The sequence below is a fragment of the Canis lupus genome, chromosome X (genome assembly GCF_048164855.1).
Source record: "Canis lupus baileyi chromosome X, mCanLup2.hap1, whole genome shotgun sequence".
Lineage (NCBI taxonomy): Eukaryota > Metazoa > Chordata > Mammalia > Carnivora > Canidae > Canis > Canis lupus.
This window is the reverse complement of record NC_132876.1, coordinates 18,718,708-18,739,262: the sequence shown is the minus strand read 5'-3', so window position 1 is coordinate 18,739,262 and position 20,555 is coordinate 18,718,708. Positions and strand designations below refer to the sequence as shown.

At 42.5% G+C, this 20,555-nt stretch overlaps 1 protein-coding gene across 2 annotated transcripts in view; it reads right to left on the bottom strand.

Moving 5' to 3' along the window:
• The window catches only part of PABIR2 (PABIR family member 2), a 215,053-nt gene that overhangs the window by 24,855 nt on the left and 169,643 nt on the right, over nucleotides 1-20,555 (bottom strand). The window contains exons 11-12 of one of the 2 annotated variants that reach the window (XM_072817346.1): nucleotides 19,362-19,433; nucleotides 5,453-5,524 (exon numbers count right to left, since the gene is read on the bottom strand). In XM_072817346.1, coding sequence (XP_072673447.1) covers nucleotides 5,453-5,524; nucleotides 19,362-19,433 — 144 coding nt within the window. The remainder of the gene's footprint in view (nucleotides 1-5,452; nucleotides 5,525-19,361; nucleotides 19,434-20,555) is intronic. The other variant, XM_072817349.1, reaches the window with a different exon arrangement.

The window sequence follows — 20,555 nt, the reverse complement described above, 5'->3', positions numbered from 1 at the left end:
TATCTATTTCTCCTTTCAGTTCTATTAGTTTTTGCTTCATGTATTTTGCTTCAAAAACAGCTCTGTTGTGTGGCACATACACATTTAGGATTGCTCCATCTTTTTCATGGACTGACCATTTTATCATTATGTCATAATCACATATCATAATGTCCTTCTCCATCATAGGCAATGATGAAGCCTATCTGATATTAATAAAGACACTCGTGCTTTCTTTTGATTAATGTCTGCATGATATATGTTTCCATTCTTTTACTCTCAATCTCCCTATATTATTATATTTGAAGTGAGTTTCTTTTAGAGTACATATTGTTGGATGGTGTTTCTCTTGTCTTCTAATTGGTGTATTTAGATGATTTACATTTAATGTTAATATTAATCTCTGTCTTCTAATTGGTGTATTTAGATGATTTACATTTAATGTTAATATTGATATATTAGGGTCTATGTTTGCCGTTTTATTTTTTGTTCTCTGTTTTTCACTTCTCTGTTTTCTTTTTCCTGCATTCCTATGGGTTACTTGAATATTTTTTGGAATATCATCTGGATTTATCTGTTAGGGTTTTGAGTATATGTCTTGGTATAGATTTAAGTAGTTCCTTGATGTATTACATTGTATATACAGAGCTTGTCACAGTCTAATGGTGGTATTATTTTATCAGTTCAGGGAAGTGTGGAAACCTTAACTCCATTTATGTCCCTTTGCCCTCCCCAGTTTATAATATAGTCGTAAATACTTCCTTTACATACATTTAAAACTATATCAGACAGTGGTATAATTTTTGCTTCAACCACCAAGCATAATTTTGAAGACTCAAGAGGGGAAGGGAAGTCTATTTAACCTATTCATATTTTTATTGTGTTATTTCTTCCCGATGTTCCAAGATTTTTTTGAATCATTTCTTTTCTGTTTAAAGTACAACATTTAGCTGCTTGTTTAGGGTAGGTATGATGGTGACAGATTTTCATCTGAGAATATCTTCATTTCCCTTTAGTTCCTTAAGGATATTTTCACATGGTATAGGATTCTGGGTTGGCAGGATTAGTTCTTGAAAAATGTGTCAATTCCTTATGTGAAACATTATTTTCCTATAAGTAATATCTTTTTTCCTCTGTCTGCTTTCAAGATTCTTTTCTTTGTCTTTAGTTTTCAGAAGTTTGACTATGATATGGCTGTATGTGCATTGGATTCATCCTGTTTGGGGTTCTCTCAATTTTTTAAATTTGTAGGTTTATATCTTTTCCCAGTTTGGAAATTTTCAGCCATTATTTCTTCAAATGCTTTTCAGCCTCATTCTCTTTCTCCTCTCTCAGAACTCCATTGATAGGAGTGCTATATCTTTTGTTCAAGTCCAACAGGTTCCTGAAGCTCTGTTCATTTGTTTTCCAGTCTGTTTTTTCTCTGTGTAATTTCTGTTGTTATATCTTCAAATTTTCTGATTTTTTCATTTGTCTCCTCTGTTCTTTTGTGCCTGTCCACTGAGTTTTTCAGTTCTAAAATTTCCATTTTGTTGTCCTCTATATATTCTTGTTTGCTGAGACTTAATATTTCTTTGCTGAGATTTTTTCTTTTTATTAGTTTCAAACATGTTTGTAGTTGCTGATTGAAGCATTTTTATGACAGCTGCTTCAAAATCGTTGTTAGATAATTCCAACATCCCTGTCATCTTTGTTTTGTATCTATTGATAGTGTTTTTTCAGTCAGTTTGAGACTTTCCTGATTCTCAGTTTGATAAATGATTTCCAAATGAATATTGTACATTTTGGGTATCATGTAATGAAAACTCTGGATCTTATTCAAACCCTCTGTTTTAGCTGGCTTTTTTTCTGATGCTGCTCTGGGAGTGGAAAGGAGGGGATACTGCCTGGTTACTGCTAGATTGGAGTAGAAGGTCAGGCTCCCCATTTGGCCTTTTCTGGCAGAGGTGAGGTGGGGGGGGTCACAGTTTTTCCTGTGGTGTAGAGCAGTAATAGTTTTCTATCTTGCTATGTTGCCCATTTCCTGGTCCTTTGGCCAGGGAGAGAAGGCCTTTATTTTTGTCTGCTCCCGTTGGGTGTTTTATGAATAGCCGGCTTCTCTAGCAGCCAGTCTGGGATATGTGAGGCAAAAAGAAAATTCAGAAAACTTACTACCATGTCATTCTTTGGTTACTGAGGTCCTTAGCCAGTCTGCCTTCTTCTATCTTTATTGGTCTTATATTTGTTTTATATATAATGTCCAGGATTCCTAGTTGTACTTACTGAGAGGAATGGGGAACAATATATCTATTCCACCTTCTTGGAGGCAGAAGTCCCCAGTGACTTTTAAGATCTGACATCTCATATTAGTTCAATCTCATCACTTATTTGTTAAGGTATGGTATTTAAAAGCTACATTTTAATATGCTGTCTTTATTGAGTGAGTGGATCATATCCATGTAGCTTGTGAGATGTTGAGGAAGAACCATATAGTAGGGCATCCCAAGAGTTTTCCAGCTGCTGAGCTGGTGACAGATTCCTTAAATCTGTTCTGATCTTGAACAAACAAATCTTCAAATATGTGCCCAGAGCTGCAATAGGTGTTTAAAAGGCTATGGAAAAATTCATCCCCTAGACTCCCAGAGTTCTTAATGTCTGGTTGGGGAGATAAAACAAATGAATTCTTCATCTTCAGAACCTGGCATATAGTAGACTCTCAGTACATGTTTGTCACACGAAGGAATTCTGCTGGCCACATGCTAATCACCCCCAAATGAAGGGCAGCAGCATGGACTGAAGTATCAAGAAGAGATTTCATATGGAGGTAAAGGTTGGGTTGTCTTATAGGTTGAGTAGTATTTTTTGAAGGAAAAATTGACAGGACTTGTTTACGGGGTGGAGGTGAAAGAGCCAGTTAGACTTTAGTTCAGATGCTCAGTGACTGGGAGACAAGGGGAAGGATATGAGTTTGATTTGGGACCTAATGATTATCTTGAGCTGTTAACAAAACATCCAGGCACAACTGCACAGCAAATATTTGGACTCTCTGGAGCTGAGGGGAAGATTATACTAGGAAAAAAATCCATCTTTTCCTCTGAGTCTCCAGGAGATGTAGGACCTAGCTCCAGCTTTGCAGCCAACAAACTGCAATTTAAGGGGATTCACAACCCCTCCCTGAGCTTTGACTTCCTCATCGGTAAAATGGAGTGCCTTGATAGATGGTTTTTAAAAAGATGTAGTTATTTATTTCAGAGAAAGAGTGTGCACAAATATGGGGCAAAGGAACAGAGGGAGAGGGAGAGAGAAACCCAAGCAGACTCCATGCTGAGTGTGGGCTCAACATGGGGCTCAGTCTCAGGACCCCCAGATCATGACCTGAGCCGAAACCAAGAGTCAGATACTTAACGAACTACGCCACCCAGGCACCCCGCTAGATGGTTCTTATGACATAACATTTGATCAGCACCTGGCATAGTATCTGGTATTTGGAAGGAGCCCTATACTTGTTGGAATGTTTTCCTTCTGGCTCTAAGGTTCTAGGATTCTGAGATTTCTTTCAACAGTCCTCCTTACTGTATTGCCTTCTATGATTTTTTTTTACTTCATAGTTGTTGTTTTTTTTTTCTCAGCAGAGCTTACCAGTTTATATTATATGAAGATAAGAATGTAGGGGAGAGAAAATGTTGTACATGTTGTGTCTTGATCTTTACAGATATAAGTTTTTCACTCTTTTGAGCATTTGCAGTGTTCATGCTTGATTCAGCAAAGCCTCCATTTTGGCTGACTCCAGCCCTCCACTCTGGGGAGTACAATGGGCGGGTAGCCATTAGTACACAGGAAGGGAGGGCTTTGTGGTATCTTAAGGCCAGTGGGTTTTATTTATTTCCAGTTTACTCAACATTTGTTCCACAGATCTGTACAGTTTAAAAATGGGTGGGGATGAGAAGAGAAGGATGAAACCTAACTAGGCCTAGAGGAGGATGAACAATATTTGCCCTTCAATATCAAACTGGGGCTCAGAAGGCTTAAACACAAGACTTCTAGGCTTCATTTTGTCTTTCTGAAACTAAACAGTGCTGTGACTTTCCATGTGGTATCTGAAGAGTTGACTTTGGTTTGAGAAATGGTTCCATATCTTATTACTAGGATTTTATGAATGTAAGACCTCCATCTATCAGAAATAGTATTTATTTCTTTCAAATGAAAAATATATTTTCAGATTATAAAGTAATATAAGTTCATTGTAAGGAATTTAGAAATTGCAGAAACTAGAAAATGAACATCACTTATAATCCTACAACCTAGACAAGAGAGCATGAACGGGGATGGGGTGTGGGGAGGGGGAGAAGGAGAGAGAATTTTAAGCAGGCTCCACATCCAGCATGGAGCCCAACATGACTCTGAGATCATGGTGGTATGAACTGAAATGAAGAGTTGGTCGCTTAACCACCTGAGCCACCCAGGCACCCCAAGTATTAATATTTCTATGTATTTCCTTCCTTCCAGTCTTGTCTTTTCTACACACACACACACACACACGGGATCATCTGTACATTCATTTGTGTATCCTCCCTTCTCCAACTTAATTTAGGTTTTGAGAATTTCCTCATGTTACTAAAAACCTTTAAACATGATTTTAAATAACTACATAGCATTTCATAGTATAAATGTTACTGTGTTAAGATTTCATAGTAAGGACAACTTGTAAGTCGTTTCCACTTTTTCTCTATATTAAAACATGTTACAATCAGTTTCCTCATTTTACATTTTTTCAGGCATCTCTATTATTTTTTTTAGGATAAGTCCTTAGGAAGAGAATTACTGGGTGAAAGAAGAAGAACATTGTTAAGGCTTCAGCACATGTTGTCTAAGTGCCCCGTGGGAGAGTTGTACCAATTTGCATTCCCAGTAGTGTTTGAGAATGCCTGCTTCATTCCCAGTAGTGTTTGAGAATGCCTGCCCAAATACTTCACCATTATGTATACCTGACACTGTTTTGTACCATTTTAATTCAAAAGGCATTTACTGACCACCTACTATGTGTAGGGTACTGTTCAGGCATCAGATTCACTCCTGCCATGTATTTTAAGTGCTAGATAGATAACGTACATACAAAATTGGTTAAAAACACAAGTGTAATATAACATATACATCTCTATGGCCACGGCTGATATAATTCCATCCTTAAATGGCTACTGTTTGAGGAAAGATACCATGCTAGCAAATTTCAAAAATAATTTAGCTTTGGTAAACACTTTTAAAATGTATCAATATGAATCTTGCAAATAACAAAGGTTCAGTTATGATCATTTATGCTATATTTCTTGGCATAAATTTGGGTATGAATGGAGAGGAATATTACAAATCCACATCTTTTAAAAGAGTAAAAAACCCATTTGAGCCAAAAGACAATTTCTGCTTTTGTTAGTTCTTTTTAGAAAGTTAACCTGTTGGTTATCAGAGAAGGGGGACACAGAACATACAGAAAGCTAACCTCCTTCTGGCAGCTGGGGATAATTTGTCAGTCTCCTTTGAAACGTGGCTTTGTGCTCGCTGGTGAAGGCAGCTGGAACAGAAAAAGCATGACAGACAAAAGCTGAAATCCACATGAAGAAAAGTCTTTTTCCCAAAAATTACTGCCTTAGTTAGCAACGGTCAGAAAAGAAAGTACATGTATATCTTCCCAGCAACAAATATGTCTAGTACTAGAGAAGGCCCTCTATGCTACAGGAATCATCTAGAATAACAGTAGCCCTGAATAAGGCTGCTAGGTAGCATTTAAACAACCCTTCCCACCCCCATGAAAAGTTATATCCTCAAATGAAATTGATTTAAAACTGAGACTACGGGGACGCCTGGGTGGCTCAGCAGTTAAGCATCTGCCTTTGGCTCAGGGCGTGATCCCGCAGTCCCAGGATCGAGTCCCACATCGGGCTCCCTGTATGGAGCCTGCTTCTCCCTCTGCCTATATCTCTGCCTGCCTCTCTCTCTGTGTCTCTCATGAATGAATAAATAAAATCTTAAAAAAATAAAATAAAACTGAGACTATGAATGAAAGTATCATGTTTAAAATCCAATCAAAAGCATTTACTATGGGGATCCCTGGGTGGCGCAGCGGTTTGGCGCCTGCCTTTGGCCCAGGGCACGATCCTGGAGACCCGGGATCGAATCCCACGTCGGGCTCCCGGTGCATGGAGCCCGCTTCTCCCTCTGCCTGTGTCTCTGCCTCTCTCTCTCTCTGTAACTATCATAAATAAATAAAAATTAAAAAAAAAAGCATTTACTATGCTGAAGAAGATCTACTTAATAAATAGTAGATGATGGCTCAAGCAATAGAGGTTTAAGAATATGATTACAATTTAAAAGGTAACCAATGTAATCACTAAAAATAATACCATTAAACTGGAAAAAAAAAACCTACATGTCCTTCAACCGGTGAAGGCATAAATTATGGTACATTTATGCAATGGAATACTACTCATTACTACAAAAGAATGAACTGCTGATACATGAATCTCAAAATAATTATCCTGAGTGAAAGATGCAGTCTCAAAAGATCACATATTCTATTGTTCCATTTCTATAACATTATGGAAAAAGCAAAATACAACAACATAAAACAGACGAGTGGTTATCTGGGGTTGAGGATAGAGAGACGGATTGATTATAAAAGGCAGCATGAGAAAATTTAGGTAGGTAATAAACTGTTCTATACCTTGATTGTGGTGGTAGTTACATGACTTTATATTTCTCTTAATTTGTAGAACTGTATACCAAAACCAGTAAACTTTACTGTATATATTTTATTTTTTTAAGATTTATTCATTTATTGGGGGGCGGAGGGACAGAGGGAGAATCTCGAGCAGACTCCCTGCTGAGCATGCAGCCTGACCTGGAGGCTTGATCTCTTGACTCTGAGATCATGACCTGAGCAAAACCAAGAGTCGGATGCTTAACCACCTGAGCCACCCAGGCACCCCTGTATGCTATTTTAAAAAGTAAATGAAAAAAATCTCATAAAGATAACACTATGGAACTTGGGGAGGTGGAGGAAAGAGGGGAGATTGGGTTAATGTTAAGTAAGCTCATTTTTTAATAGCACAAAGTCAATAGATAAGGTCCCAAATGGATAAACAGGAGTAGAGGCATATTATTTAGTGATATCAGAGTAACCACCAGATGAATTGAAAATAGAATCTGTTCAAAATGGTTGCCTCTGAGGAGTGGGACTAGGGGTGGGGCTGAGAACTGTTGTTTTTTGTTCCAAGCTCTCCTGTATTATTTGGTATTTTTGAACCATGCTCATGTATTGCTCTGATTTAAAAATAAATGTAGTGGAAAATGCACTGGACTGGGGATCGAGAAACCTGATCTCTAAACCCTGGTACTGCACTAATTGAGCAACTCCCTTCTCCTCTCTGGCTCTCAGTTTCTACATCTGTACCACAACGGGGTTGTTGGACTAGCTGAACTTTGAGACCCCTTATAGACCTAAAAAAATTTATCAAAGTAGATACTTTACATATCCACAATGATCCTTTGTCAAATCCAACACGGAAAGACAGACATTTTTATGTTTACAGCCAGAAGGGACGAAACTGTCTCATTAAACAGTCTCTTTCTAACCACTAAAGAAATCAAGACACAGACTGGTTAAAAGACTCACTTGGAATGACAGTTAATTGGCGACAGAGCTAGGGCTGGAGCTTCGGGCTCTGCATGGCTTTTACCATGGCAGCACACAGCTATTCCCAGGTCTAATGGAATCATTCCCAGGAACCAGGGCTGACAAAAATTCCCTGGGATGACACCAGCAATGAAACTCATATGCCTGACATGGTTTCATCGGCTAGGAAATGAGTCAGAATTTTGGAAGTGGTCCCAACATACGCACGCATGGTGCAATGCCATAGACATCCCAAAGTTGGTCATGGCTATATTAAAGCCCAATTTTGGGACTCCATTTCCTAATAACTGGTGGACAAGCTGCCTTTGACAGCGACTGCCAGCCTACTGACTTTCCCTTTTGTGTGACAGGAATCTCAGCCCTGGGAAACACAACCATTCTCATTCTGATTTTAAAACAATGGGTTTAGGGATGCCTGGGTGGCTCAGTGGTTGAGTCTGCCTTTGGCTCAAGTTGTGACCCTAGGTTCCTGGGATTGAGTCCCACATCCGTCTCCTCCCAGGGAGCCTGCTTCTCCCTCTGCTAATGTCTCTGCCTCTCTCTGTGTGTTTCTCTCATGAATAAATAAATTAAATGTTTTAAAAAATCAATCAATCAATCAATCAATCAATCAATAAAAACAATGGGTTGAACCTTTTTTTTTCTCATCTGTCTTTTATCTCTATGAGCTTTAAGCTCATGCCATGTTTAGCTGAAATCTATCAAGTGCTATGGAAGATAACGTCCACTTGGAAATTTTTATCAGCCATCACCAAATGAACAAGTATCTTGGTATGGTTTTACTGTCCCCCTGGGAAGAGAGTTGAAACAGACCCCTGACTTAGACTGCACCATCTTCCTAGGAAGACCTTCCATGCTGACTCGCAAGCAAGCTGAAGGCCTGTGTGATTTGCCGAACTCGCCCCCTCCCCCTTGGCCTGGGCCTGCAGGCTCACTCGCCCCTCATCACATAAGGTCTGACGTTTAGAGAATAAGGATACCATTATGTGGGGCTATCATTCTTCCTTGGTGCAAACAACACTGTCCTTTGTGAGCTCCCAGCAAACTTCAAAGGGTGTGGCTATCTCTCTGGGCTCCCGGGGAAGCCTCCTCGGGGAAGCACAGCTCACAGTGCCTTCCTGGTATAAGAATCTTCTTTAGCTGATAGTGAGTGAAAACAGGCATTTTTAGGCAGCCCCCCCTGTTGGTGCTTTGTCTACTCAAGAAGCAAAATTGTATTTTTAACTCCCCCCTTGGCAAATACTTGTTTGCCAACTTTTGTGCCCCCACCCCCCATCTGTGCTCCCGCTCTAGCCTGGCCGCCTGCCCAGCTCTGAATCCTGCCTTACCTACTGCCTGGCATTTACTTCACAACAGCTGGCCCAGGGATCTCAAGTGCTTAGCCTCAGCTGCCAGCTCAGGGAAGGAGAGGCCCCCCATAGCCGAGCTTGTGACAAAGACAGCATTTGTTCCCACACCAGTATTCTCCATGTCAACAGCAGTGACAGGCTCCCCAGGGGATCATGCCCAGTCACTGCCCACTTGGGGAGAACTACACAAGCCCAGAGATGGTCAGACATCCAGCTTCCAGATCTGCTTTGAGACTCCCCACCAGACTGTGAGGTGATTGGAAACCAGTAACAGGATTCCTATTTTACAGTGGAGAAAGGCAAATGACCAGACCCTAGGAGACTGTCCAAGGAAAGGATGATCAGATTGTTCAAAACAACAACCAGAATACCTGGGTCTGACAAACATCAGTTTCTGAGATTTGCCAATTTGTTTATGTGAAAAGTGCTATAACGCTGGCTTGCTCACTGACAGTGGCGGTACCACCCCAAGTGGGGGCTGATGGGAAGGAGGCTGGTGTGAGGGTTTGGTGTGCCTTGATACGCTGCAGAGACATGGGAAGAAAGAGACTGTGGCCCAGATCACCTCCCCCAAGGGGCTGGGGGCATTCCTATCTTCCTTCCACCAACAAATGTTGACTGTGCCACGTGCTGGGATAACACAGATGACTCAGATAAGCCTTTATCCTCAAGGTATTCACAAATGGATGAGGGGATCGCCAGTCTCAGTGATTACTGGGGGCTATGACAAACAGTCCTGCTTCAGTCCCAAGGAGAGGTTTGTGCTCATGCTTCAGTGGGCCAGCAGAAAATGGTGTTTGCATAGTTTTTCTAACTGTAGAGATGGGTGTGCACTGAATAACAACTCACTTTGATTCTAAAATGGAGGATCCATTTTATCGCTAATCCGGTCAGACTACCTATAATGCTTAAAAATATAGCTTCAACTGATTATTTTGGTTCTTGGGTTTTTCTCTTCAGTAATAAAAGTGGTGCCATTCTCTGATTCCCCAAAGAATGTCATATGACCCACGACTCTACTCCTAGGTATATATCCCAGGGAACTGAGTTCTGTGTCCAAACAAAAAGTTGTCTATCAGAGGTGCCTGGGTGGCTCCATTGGTTAAAAGTCTGCCTTCAGTTCAGGTCATTATCCCTGGGACTGAGCCCCATGTAGGGCTCCCTGCACAGTGAGGAGTCTGCTTCTCCCTCTCCATCTCCCTCTATGCACACTCTCTCATTCTCCCTCAAATAAATAAATAATAAAATCTTAAAAAAAGAAACTTGTCCATCAATGTTCACAGCAGCACCATTCACAATAGCCAAAAGGTGGAAACAACCCAATGTCATCAACTGATGAATAGATAAGCAAAGTGTGGTCTATCCATACCATGGAATACAGTTCATCCATAAAGGGACAAAGTAGTAACCCATGCTACAACAGGATGAACCTTGAAAACACAGTGTTGTTAAGTGAGAGAAGCCATACACAAAGGACACATATTATACAATTCCAGCTGTATGAAATCTCCAGAATATGCAAATCCACAGAGACAGAAATAAATTAGTGATACATCCAGCTGGGGGTAATGAAGAATGAAGAGTGACTATTTAATGTGTAGAAGAATTCCTTTAGAGGTGATGAAAATGTTCTGGAACTAGACAGTGGTGAGGGCTGCATGTCACTGAGTGAGTTCATGCCACTGAATTGTACCCAGGTTTCTCCTGTTATCTGAAAGTAAAGCATAGTTTCTGCCTTGGTCACTGTCAAGAAGTGTTCCTGGTGCTTAATAGGCACTCAATAATTATTTGTGGAGTTCTTTAAAAGAATGAATAAAATATATTTTTCTAACGCTATCCTGAGAGCCATCTGAGGAGCACAAACCATTTTTCTCTCATATTTTCAGAATATAGGGAATTAGCTGAAGCATAAAGCCAGTGGGGAGAGAAGGAGAGCAAGGTCTCTGGCATCTCTTCTCATGAGGGCACTAATCTCATCATGAGGGCCCCATCCACATGACCTCATCTCAACCTAATTACCTCACAAAGGCCCCATCTCCAAGGACCATCACACTGAAGGATTGGGGCTTCTACATGGGAATTGGGGGGGTGGCGGGCATAATTCAGTAAAGAGCAGCTGGGATGCATTAAGCAGTCACTGTGCATCAGTGGAAAGGATCATCTTGGGCAAGATATGGATGTTGATGTCTTCATGACACCTTCTCCCTCCAACCCACCCATGGTACCTGCTCCCACAGCCCCTAAAATCTCTTCTCTGACACAGCTTTCCTTGGGTTGTAGTATCAGCTCAAATCTTCCAAGAATCTAGAGAAGAATAGTTTCTCTCGGTCCCTTATTTATACTAGTAATGTTAGGTTCCCCCCTCCCAGGGAGCCCTGCCAACATCAACGGTTGCTCTTTCAACCCTTGCCTGCCCTCTGCCCAGCCTAGATGTCTGCTACTTGCTTTTTTCCCATGTCTTATTGATGTGGATGTCTTGCATTACATGACATAGCAATCCATGCAGATCCCACAGCCCCAGAGCTGGTTAGGGGTGACAGGTGAAGGTGCCACCAAGTAGGAGAGTAGCAGGCTGGAGCTTTTGAACCGATGTGATCACAACTACCAGTAATTCTGGAGTCATGTAAACACTATTGACATGAAATAGTCCATGTTCAGGTGCCTGACACATTGTAAGCACTCAATAAACGTTAATTATTACCCTTATGATAAAGGTATTTATGCATCCATTAAAATGCTATTGAATAATATTTAGGCATATAGGTAAGTTGTTGCAATGTATTGTTAAGTGAAAGAAGGAGATTACAAAGAATATGTATAGCATCATCTTGCCTTACAAAATAATATAGGTATAAGAGAGAGATTATTGTATAGTAATTCAGGGTTCAAGGCTGGTCTATTGTTTAACCTGTGCACTGTCACTTACTAGCTGTGTGACCTAGGGGGAGTTACTAACCCTCTCTGAACCTCAGTTTCTTTAATTTGTAAAATGGAGAAGATATGTGTGTGTGTGTGTATACACATTAATGATATGTTTGCATACCTACACAACCCAAGAGATGTGAGTGAATTCTAATTTTATATCAGAATTAACAAGATTTGGGATGCCTGGGTGGCTCAGTGGTTGGGTGTCTGTCTTCGGCCGAGGGTGTGATCCCGGGGCCTGGATCGAGTCCCGCATCAGGCTCCCTGCATGGAGCCTGCTTCTCCCTCTGCCTGTGTCTCTGCCTCTCTCTCTCTCTCTCTCTCTCTCTCTCTCTCTCTCTCTGTGTGTGTGTGTGTGTGTTTCTCATGGATAAGTGAATGAAATCTTTAAAAAAAAAAGAATTAACAAGATTTCAGTATGGTTGTTAGAGACACAGTGAACACACAAAATCAAAAACCTTCTTAGATGCCAACAATAGCAGAAAAATATGAACAAAAGACACCAATCACAAGAGCAGCGAAGGTCAGCACGAAGAGCTGAGTGTCCCCCTGCCCAGCTCTGCAACAGCCAGGCTCAGAAGTATTCTCCCTGGTGCTACAGATTCCCAGGCCTACAAGCCTCTGGCCTTGGCCCTCTCCCCCTCGGGGCTCGAGCTCCACTGAAGGCACTGGCTGTCAGACTCCACGTCATCCCCTTAGCTTCCTTGTTCTCTCCCCATTTGAGATATAATTGCTCCCCTAGCAAACTAACCTGCAGACATGATTCCCGCCTCCCACATACACAAGTTTATAAATCGTCCTCCTCACAAAGCCACTTTCGCTTCTTAAAGATTTTATCATTTGAGAGAAAGTGAAGGAGAGCATGAGAGGGGCAGAGGCGGAGGGAGAAACAGGCTCCCCACTGAGCAGGGAGCCCAATGCAACGCCGGGATCAATCCCAGGACCCCCAAGATCATGACCTGAGCTGAAAGCAGACACTTAACCTCCTGAGCCACCCATGTGCCCCTACTTTTGCTTCTTGAACTACATTTTAGTTTCATTAGAGTCTTTGCTTGAAATTTGCAGGGAGATGAATTTTGAGCAGTTTCCTGGGGGAAAGGTTTTCATGGTCATGAACATGATGGGTTTAAATCCCAGCTCTCCACTTGCTAGCCACCTGGCCTTGGTCAAATCTCTTAACCTCTCTATCACTTTCCTCTTCCGTTACCTGGAGGATAACACCAGCACCTTGATTTTGGGGATTTGTGAAGCTTATGTGAGATTATGTACATAAGGAGGTTAGCATGGTTCTAAGCACATAGGAAGTTCTCAATATATAGGAGCTGCTGTCATCATTAAAATGGGAATACAGCTGAGCCTTGAACAGCATGGGTTTGAACTGCACAGGTCCACTTACGGGCAGATTTTTTTTAAATTTTTATTTATTTATGATAGTCACAGAGAGAGAGAGAGAGGCAGAGACACAGGCAGAGGGAGAAGCAGGCTCCATGCACCGGGAGCCCGACGTGGGATTCGATCCCGGGTCTCCAGGATCGCGCCCTGGGCCAAAGGCAGGTGCTAAACCGCTGCGCCACCCAGGGATCCCCAGATTTTTTTTCGATAAATACAGTACAGTCCAGGAACTGTATTTTCCTTATGATTTTCTTAATAACATCTTCTTTTCTCTGAGCATACCTTGTTATAAGAATACAGTATATAATACATACAGTGTACAAAATGTCTGTTGATAGACTTTTTGTCATCGGTAAGGCTTCTGGTCAATAGCAGGCTCTTAGTAGTTAAATTTTGGGGGAGTCAAAAGTTATACACCAATTTTTGACTGTATAGGGGGTGAACAGGTTGTTCAAGAGTTAACTGTAGTTTGTCCTAAACAATAACCAAAGGTTTCATCTCCTATACGTTACAAACTGCTTACGGCAACTAACCAGGATTTCCCTACCCTTAGCTTTTGTCCAAAAGAGTTTCAATGATATCAGGATCTTAGTTTTAGCCTGGGGACCCCAAACAACTTCACAGGACTCCTGAGATAAAAGCTACGGACTTAGCACCTGGATGGAAATACAGCCATATGGAAACGTACATAAGGAAATATGTCATCTCTGCCCAATCCTTTCTAAGCCCCGAAGCCACAGGGCTCTATTCATCCAGCAAGGCAATTTGAACACAACAAAGTCATTTTTATATTCCCTTAAATGTGAAAACAAGATCCTCTTCTAGCAAGCGCGAATGTATGCAACCTTCCCTCAGCTGAGCCAGTGCTGAATCCAGCCTCTGTCGGTGACCTCCATCAAGTGCATGGCCATCCCCCATAGATGAGGGGGCCCAGTCTAGGGTATAAGGGGATTGAACCAGGCTTGGGCCACTCAGACACATAGCAGGTAGAAGTAGTGCTTCAGAGTCCTAGCTAACGTGATCGCTCAGAGGCATCTCCACATTCATCACCCTGCATGGGGCATCCTGAACCAGAGCAAAGAACTACTTCACGTCATTGGGTTTTCTTTCCTAAAGGAAAATGTTCAAATGGAGGAAATAAATTATCAGGACAACCCAGGGAACTGAATCCTGAGTCCCGTCCCCCCCCACCCCGCCCACCGCACCCTCTCTCTCTGTACCTTTCCTGCTGAAATGTCAACAAAATCAGTTCACTGCTGGACCAGGTCCATGACCAATCTGTGCAGGCTGAGAGAGGTGTTTTTTCCACCTGAAAAGCTTCCCAAGATCTGCTACATCAAGTAGAACTCCAGGCAGAGGCTGAGGAGGAGGACCATGGAGGTGTTTTATCACGCTGCACCCCCAAAGCCTGCCTGGGAGGCAGGGTGCTCACCTGCACATAACTTAGGGGACTTTCTTTCTTTCTTGTTTTTTTGGGGGGATATTGTATGCTTTAGTTAACTCCTCTGAAAGCATCATTTTCCTTATCTGTGAAATGGGGGAAAATAGCAAAATATATCTCAAGAGACTATTGTGAATATTAAACAGGGTACTGTCTTTAAATTGTTTAGTAACATGCAAGACCTTGATACATGTTGACTATTATTATTACTGCTCACTAAATCTCATATGTAAATTATTATTATTCTTGAAAAGATTTTATGTATTTATCTGAGAGAGAGAGAGAGAGAGAGAGAGAGAAGGCAGAGGGAGAGAGAGAGAGAGAGAAGCAGCCTCTCTGCTGAGCAGGGAGCCCTATGAGGGGCTCTATTCCAGCACCCTGGGATCATGACCTGAGCAGAAGTCATATGCTTAACAGACTGAGCCACCCAGGCGCCCCTATAAATTATTTTTAAAATTACTGCAGCTTAGTATTATTTTCAGAAGTTGTAAGTTTTATACAGTGCCATGGATCATAAGAAAGACAACTGGAGACATGTGACTGGTTTCCTCACCACCCCCTTTTAGCTATTTAAACAAAATTTTTCCATATAATTTTTGACCATTCTTTCTAAATTCAAAAAAAACTACTGTTCTAATCTGAAGGCATTCTAAACTTAAGGGAGTTTTCAAGTCAAAGAGCCTTCTGTGCATCCTTTGGTAAAGAACTATTCTGTAACATGGAGAATCACCTCTTGGTTTTTCTCCTTTGCAAGTTATTTTGCCTGATTGGTCCTGTATGAGAGAGACATTCCTTATGCTAGACAACACTGGTGTGGCCACTGTGGAAGACAGTATGGAGGTTCCTCAGAAAGTTATAGAACTACCCTATGGCCCAGCTATAGCACTGCAGGGTGTTTACCCAAAGAATATGAAAACACTAATTCAGAGGGATACATGTATCCCAATGTTTATGGCAGCTTTATTTACAACAGCCAAGATATGGAAGCAGCCAAAGTGTCCATCAGCCAAAGAATGGATAAAGAAGAGGTGGTATATATACATAATGGAATACTACTCAGCCATCAAAAAGAATGAAGTCTTGCCATTTGTAACAACATGAGTAGAGTTAGAGAGTATTATGTTAAGTGAAATAAGTCAGTCAGTGAAAGACAAATAGCATATGTGGATTTTAAGAAACAACAACAACAAAAAAAAGACAAGGAAAGGGAAAAAGAGAGAGAGAGCACAAAACAGACTCTTAACTCTAGAGAAGAAATGGTGGTCGCCAGAGTGTAGGGGGGGCGGAAATAGGTCAAGGGGGTGAAGAGAACACTTATCACAAGGAGTACCAAATAATGTATGGAAGTGTTGCATCACCATATTGTATACCTGAAACTCATAGTACACTTTATGCTAACCATACTGGAATGAAAATGAAAAGAAACAAAAATAAAGACACAAAATCAATTTGCTCCTTGCAGAGAGAAGACTCTTGGTGATACTCTAGGCAGAGGCTCCAGAGACCAGCAAGCTCCCACTCGCTGTTCCCATGGCCTCATGCTAGGCCAGACCATTCTGCCCATTTAAGCCTGGATTTTTATTTGTGGCTCCCAGCTGGACTCTCTGACTTCATCCCCTTTAATTCCCTTCTGTTGCCACTATGAGCTGCTCCTCACTGCCTACCATATCAGGTCCATGCCAACCAAAATTCCTGCTACTTTCCTGAACATCCCCCTGGTTAGCTACTGTGTAAGTGCCTCTAGCCCCTGGCACACACTCCGTCCAGCCTCTCTGCTCTTGCTCATCTGCCTACGACCCTTTCTTTCTTTCCTCTGGTTCCCTAAACCCAAGGCCTGCCTTTCAGAAGCTTTCTGACTTACATTTTCTCTCCTCTGAGGCCTTACAGCCCTTGACCATACCAAACCATCCAGTGACATGTTAGACTGTTTCATGAGTTCCCCTCCTGTGGAACTGGCCATAGCCTGATCTGACTCTAGAAGCCATGTGCCTAGCTCTGCGCTATGTTCATTTGTTCCCAATAAACCCAAAACTCAAAAACTGATACTCAGTACTAACATTTCTTGCTAACACTCTCATTTTGCTTCTTTTCCTTTTTGCAAAACATCACATCTTCACCAAGTACTCAAAACCCCCAGACTTGCTTACGTGATTGCCACCAATAAGTGGCTTTTCTGACACCTGCCCTGCTGACCTCCACTGGTTGTTCTGAGACAGATAGGAGCAGGGTTGAAAAAGCCCTTTAGACAATATTATTGCTGCCCAGACAAAGCACAGACTGAGGGTCTGGAGCTGATTTAACCCCACCGGTTGTTCTGGCCTCCTATAGACACAGCCTGAACCCCTACCTAGAATTTCTGGGTTCAATAACCAAACATGGTTTCAGGGACCCTCAACAGTGTTTAGCAAAGAATGAGCATTAAAAAGACCAAAGCCAGTGTTTGGCCAAACGGCAAAGGTGCAATTGTTTTTGTTCCTATGCCCACAAATGGGCCACTGAGTATGGCTCTGGGCAGCAATGTGGCCCCCAGAAGGAGCTGTCCATGCAGCCAGAAAAGAGCTTTAGGTATTTTTTTTAAAAAGTATTTTATTTATTTATTTGACAGAGAGAGAGCACGTGAGTGGGGACAGAGGGCAGAGGTAGAAGCATGTATGGCAGGGAGCCTGATGTGGGGCTCCATCCCAGGACTCCGGGAGCATGATCTGAGCAAAGGCAGATGCTCAACCGACTGAGCCACCCAGGTGCCTTGCTTTAGGTCTTCTTAAGGACTTGTCCACCTGGTAGAGATACTGTTGACGTTTTTATTTATCAAGCACTTACTATGTGTCAAGCACGTTACAGCCATCACCATGCTTAGAATCCTCACAACAACCTTGGCGATTTTCCCCACCTATTAGATGAGGAAACTGGCTCAGAGAGATGAAGCGACATGCCCCAAATCACTGAGCTGTTTGCCTCCAAAGTTCAAGCCGTACAGCCAACAATCCCCACTCAAACTCTTAGTGTGGCCGCCAATCTGCAAATAGGGCAGGGGATGATTGAAACTTGGCAGCATGCCCCATGGGTACCCATCCTACCCATCCTTCTGAGGCAGCGGGAGGGAAGACAACAAACCAAAGCTACCGTCCTAGAAACCTGAGGTTGGGGCTGCAAACTATGACGTTCATGAACACGATCACAGTTCCACCTTCCTCTAGGCCAACAGTTCTTAACCTTTTGGGGGATAGACCCCTTTGAGAATCCAAGGGCAGCTATGAACTCTCTTCCTAGAAAACTGTGTATAAATGCAAACATGCAATTTTGTGTAGTTTCAGAAAAATCCATAGAGCTTCCTATATTTCATCCAAGAATTACGGACCCTAGGTTTTAAAAAAATTGCTGCTTAAGCAAATCTAATCCTATGTTTTAAAAAGTGATAAATTAGGCAACAGCCTTGGATGCAAAAACCAGGATTTGCTCTACGGAAATTTTGTTTTCATGTAACTTTCAGGAGCATGCCTACTTGCCTGCATAAGCTGCATTTGCAATGAGCATCTCTGGGTTTCCCTAGAGCGCCATGCAGTCAGAAACGATCATGGCGCAGATGATCATCATCAGTACTGGGCAGGGCACAGAACTAGAAATGACACATAGAGCTTGTAAGAAGTTTTTTTGGTCACTGGAGGGTGGATAGCCACTCAGTGGACAGGAGTGGCTTTGCTAGATGGCGACTGGACTATCTGACCTATAACAGCCCCACTCAGCACCATGAGTCAAGGGTTCTAAGACCTATGGAAAGCCAAAGAACATTCACACCACAAGTCCACTCCTGTTAAGCATTTAATAGCTCCAATGAGAGGCCAGGTACCCAATGGGGGTGGACTAAGTATATATTCGCTCACTCGCCTGAGTCTATAATTGACCTTCTCAACTCTGGCCCATGTTATTCCAAATACCAAGTGTTATTCCTCACTAACCTGAGGTCCTATTGTTCTTTTACAAAAATATTAGATAATCCCAACCCAAGTCATTCCAAGACCAGTGTGTGAGCCCTCATACAAGTGGCACTTAGTTGCAAGGCACAGATCTGATGCATTGATCCTATAGCATTTTATCCTTTAAAAACCTTTACACTTGAAAATGAGACGTTGTGTAGAATGTCTGAAGGAATGGTGGACCTGGAGCCCTTGTTCCTGCAGGTATAGCCTCCTTACCTCCCTGAGCCTCACTTCCCTCTATCAGACAGGTAACAATCCTTACCCCACTTACATCATATGCATCTTGCCAGATTCGAAAAAGAGAGTGAACACAGAAATATTGTATGCACTGTCATGTGTTGGACAAACGTAAGGATCCATAACCATTAGAAATTCAGAAATTTAGAAAACATTTATTGAGGCCATATTATTCCCAGGCACTTTATGTACCTTAAGTGTTTACAGGATCTGAAACAGGCTTGGAAAAAAGTAAAATAACATTTCCAAGCTCACACTGCCAGGTGGCAAGGAATTGGGGCTCTCTCTCTCTCTCCTACTTTCCCCCCTCCAAGACCCAGATGCCTTTCCATGACCCCACATTGCCTATCCCAGAACATCCCCCCCATTGGAATAAGAAATTGTTATTCACTTACGAAAAATATATCCTTGACCCTCTTTGAGACCTCCAAGGCAGTCGGTTCTGTTTCCTCCTTGTGAATGCGCGGCTGGGGATGGAGAGAGGAGAGAGGGGATGAGGCAGCCCCTCGGACTCAACCCCTCTATGGACTCCTCTATGTCGGAACTGTTGGAGTTGTGTATTGCTTTGAGAAGATGGCCGATGATTTCACTCTCCCTCTTTCCCCGCCCCCCTTTCTAATTTGCAAGTTGTAAAAATGTGTCGCCCCCAAAATGCACCAGGTGTCTCCAACTTTCTAATTGAGCAAGGCAGACTCCTTCCCAGCCAAGAGCCTTGAAATATTTATCCAAATTTTAGCTTCACTGAATTAATGCCTTAAGCTGGTGAGCAATCCAACTGAAGGTCAATGTTCGTTTCCTAAAGTTGTCCAATGTCTGTGTGGTATTTAGACCTGAAAATGATGACTTTACTCCAGATTGCAAACTCCCCAGAGTGCACCCTGAGGATGGAAGCCAGCCCACACTGTTTTCTGATCAGTCAGCATAAATGAACCTCTCTTTCGAGTTCAAGGTGGGCTCAGAATTGAAGCTGTCTTGAGATAAAGCAGATCAGCCCCATTCACCCCTGGGGGGAAGGCCTCCGAGCAGGGGAATGTGAAAGGCCCCTCCGGTCAGGGGAGACATCCGCTCCCCTTGGCTTTGGGCTGTACCAGTTGGCAGATAAAGCTCTGTGTGAATGCGGGCCAGACCAAAATGGTGCCGAGACAGCCACAGTGTTGTTTAGCAAAAAGAAAGGAAACATCTGCAAATCCTGTGTTGGTGCTGAGCGGGGACAGCCTGCTGCTTTTCCTCACGGGCCCACGGTGGGCCAGGTCCTGACTGATCAGAATGGTTCCCTGAAACAAATGCATTTGAAAGATATTTTCCACCACCCCCCCCAACAGGAAATTCTTGTGTTTAGTCATCCTTACTCTATGGGCTGAGTCAGCAAGCTCTGCTTTAACCACAGCTGCTTTCAAATGGTAAGCTTAGAAGACCAGTTAGTTGAGTGAGGAGCCTTGGCTGAAACGCTCTGACAGCCAGAGCTCCAAAATTGGGTTGGCTACATTGGAGGAGCTGCAAGCGAGGTGCTGCTCAGTACCTACAAGGTCCCCTGGGTGGGCCTCAATTACTTTTTAGTATGTTGCTATGACAGAGCATTCCAGAACTAG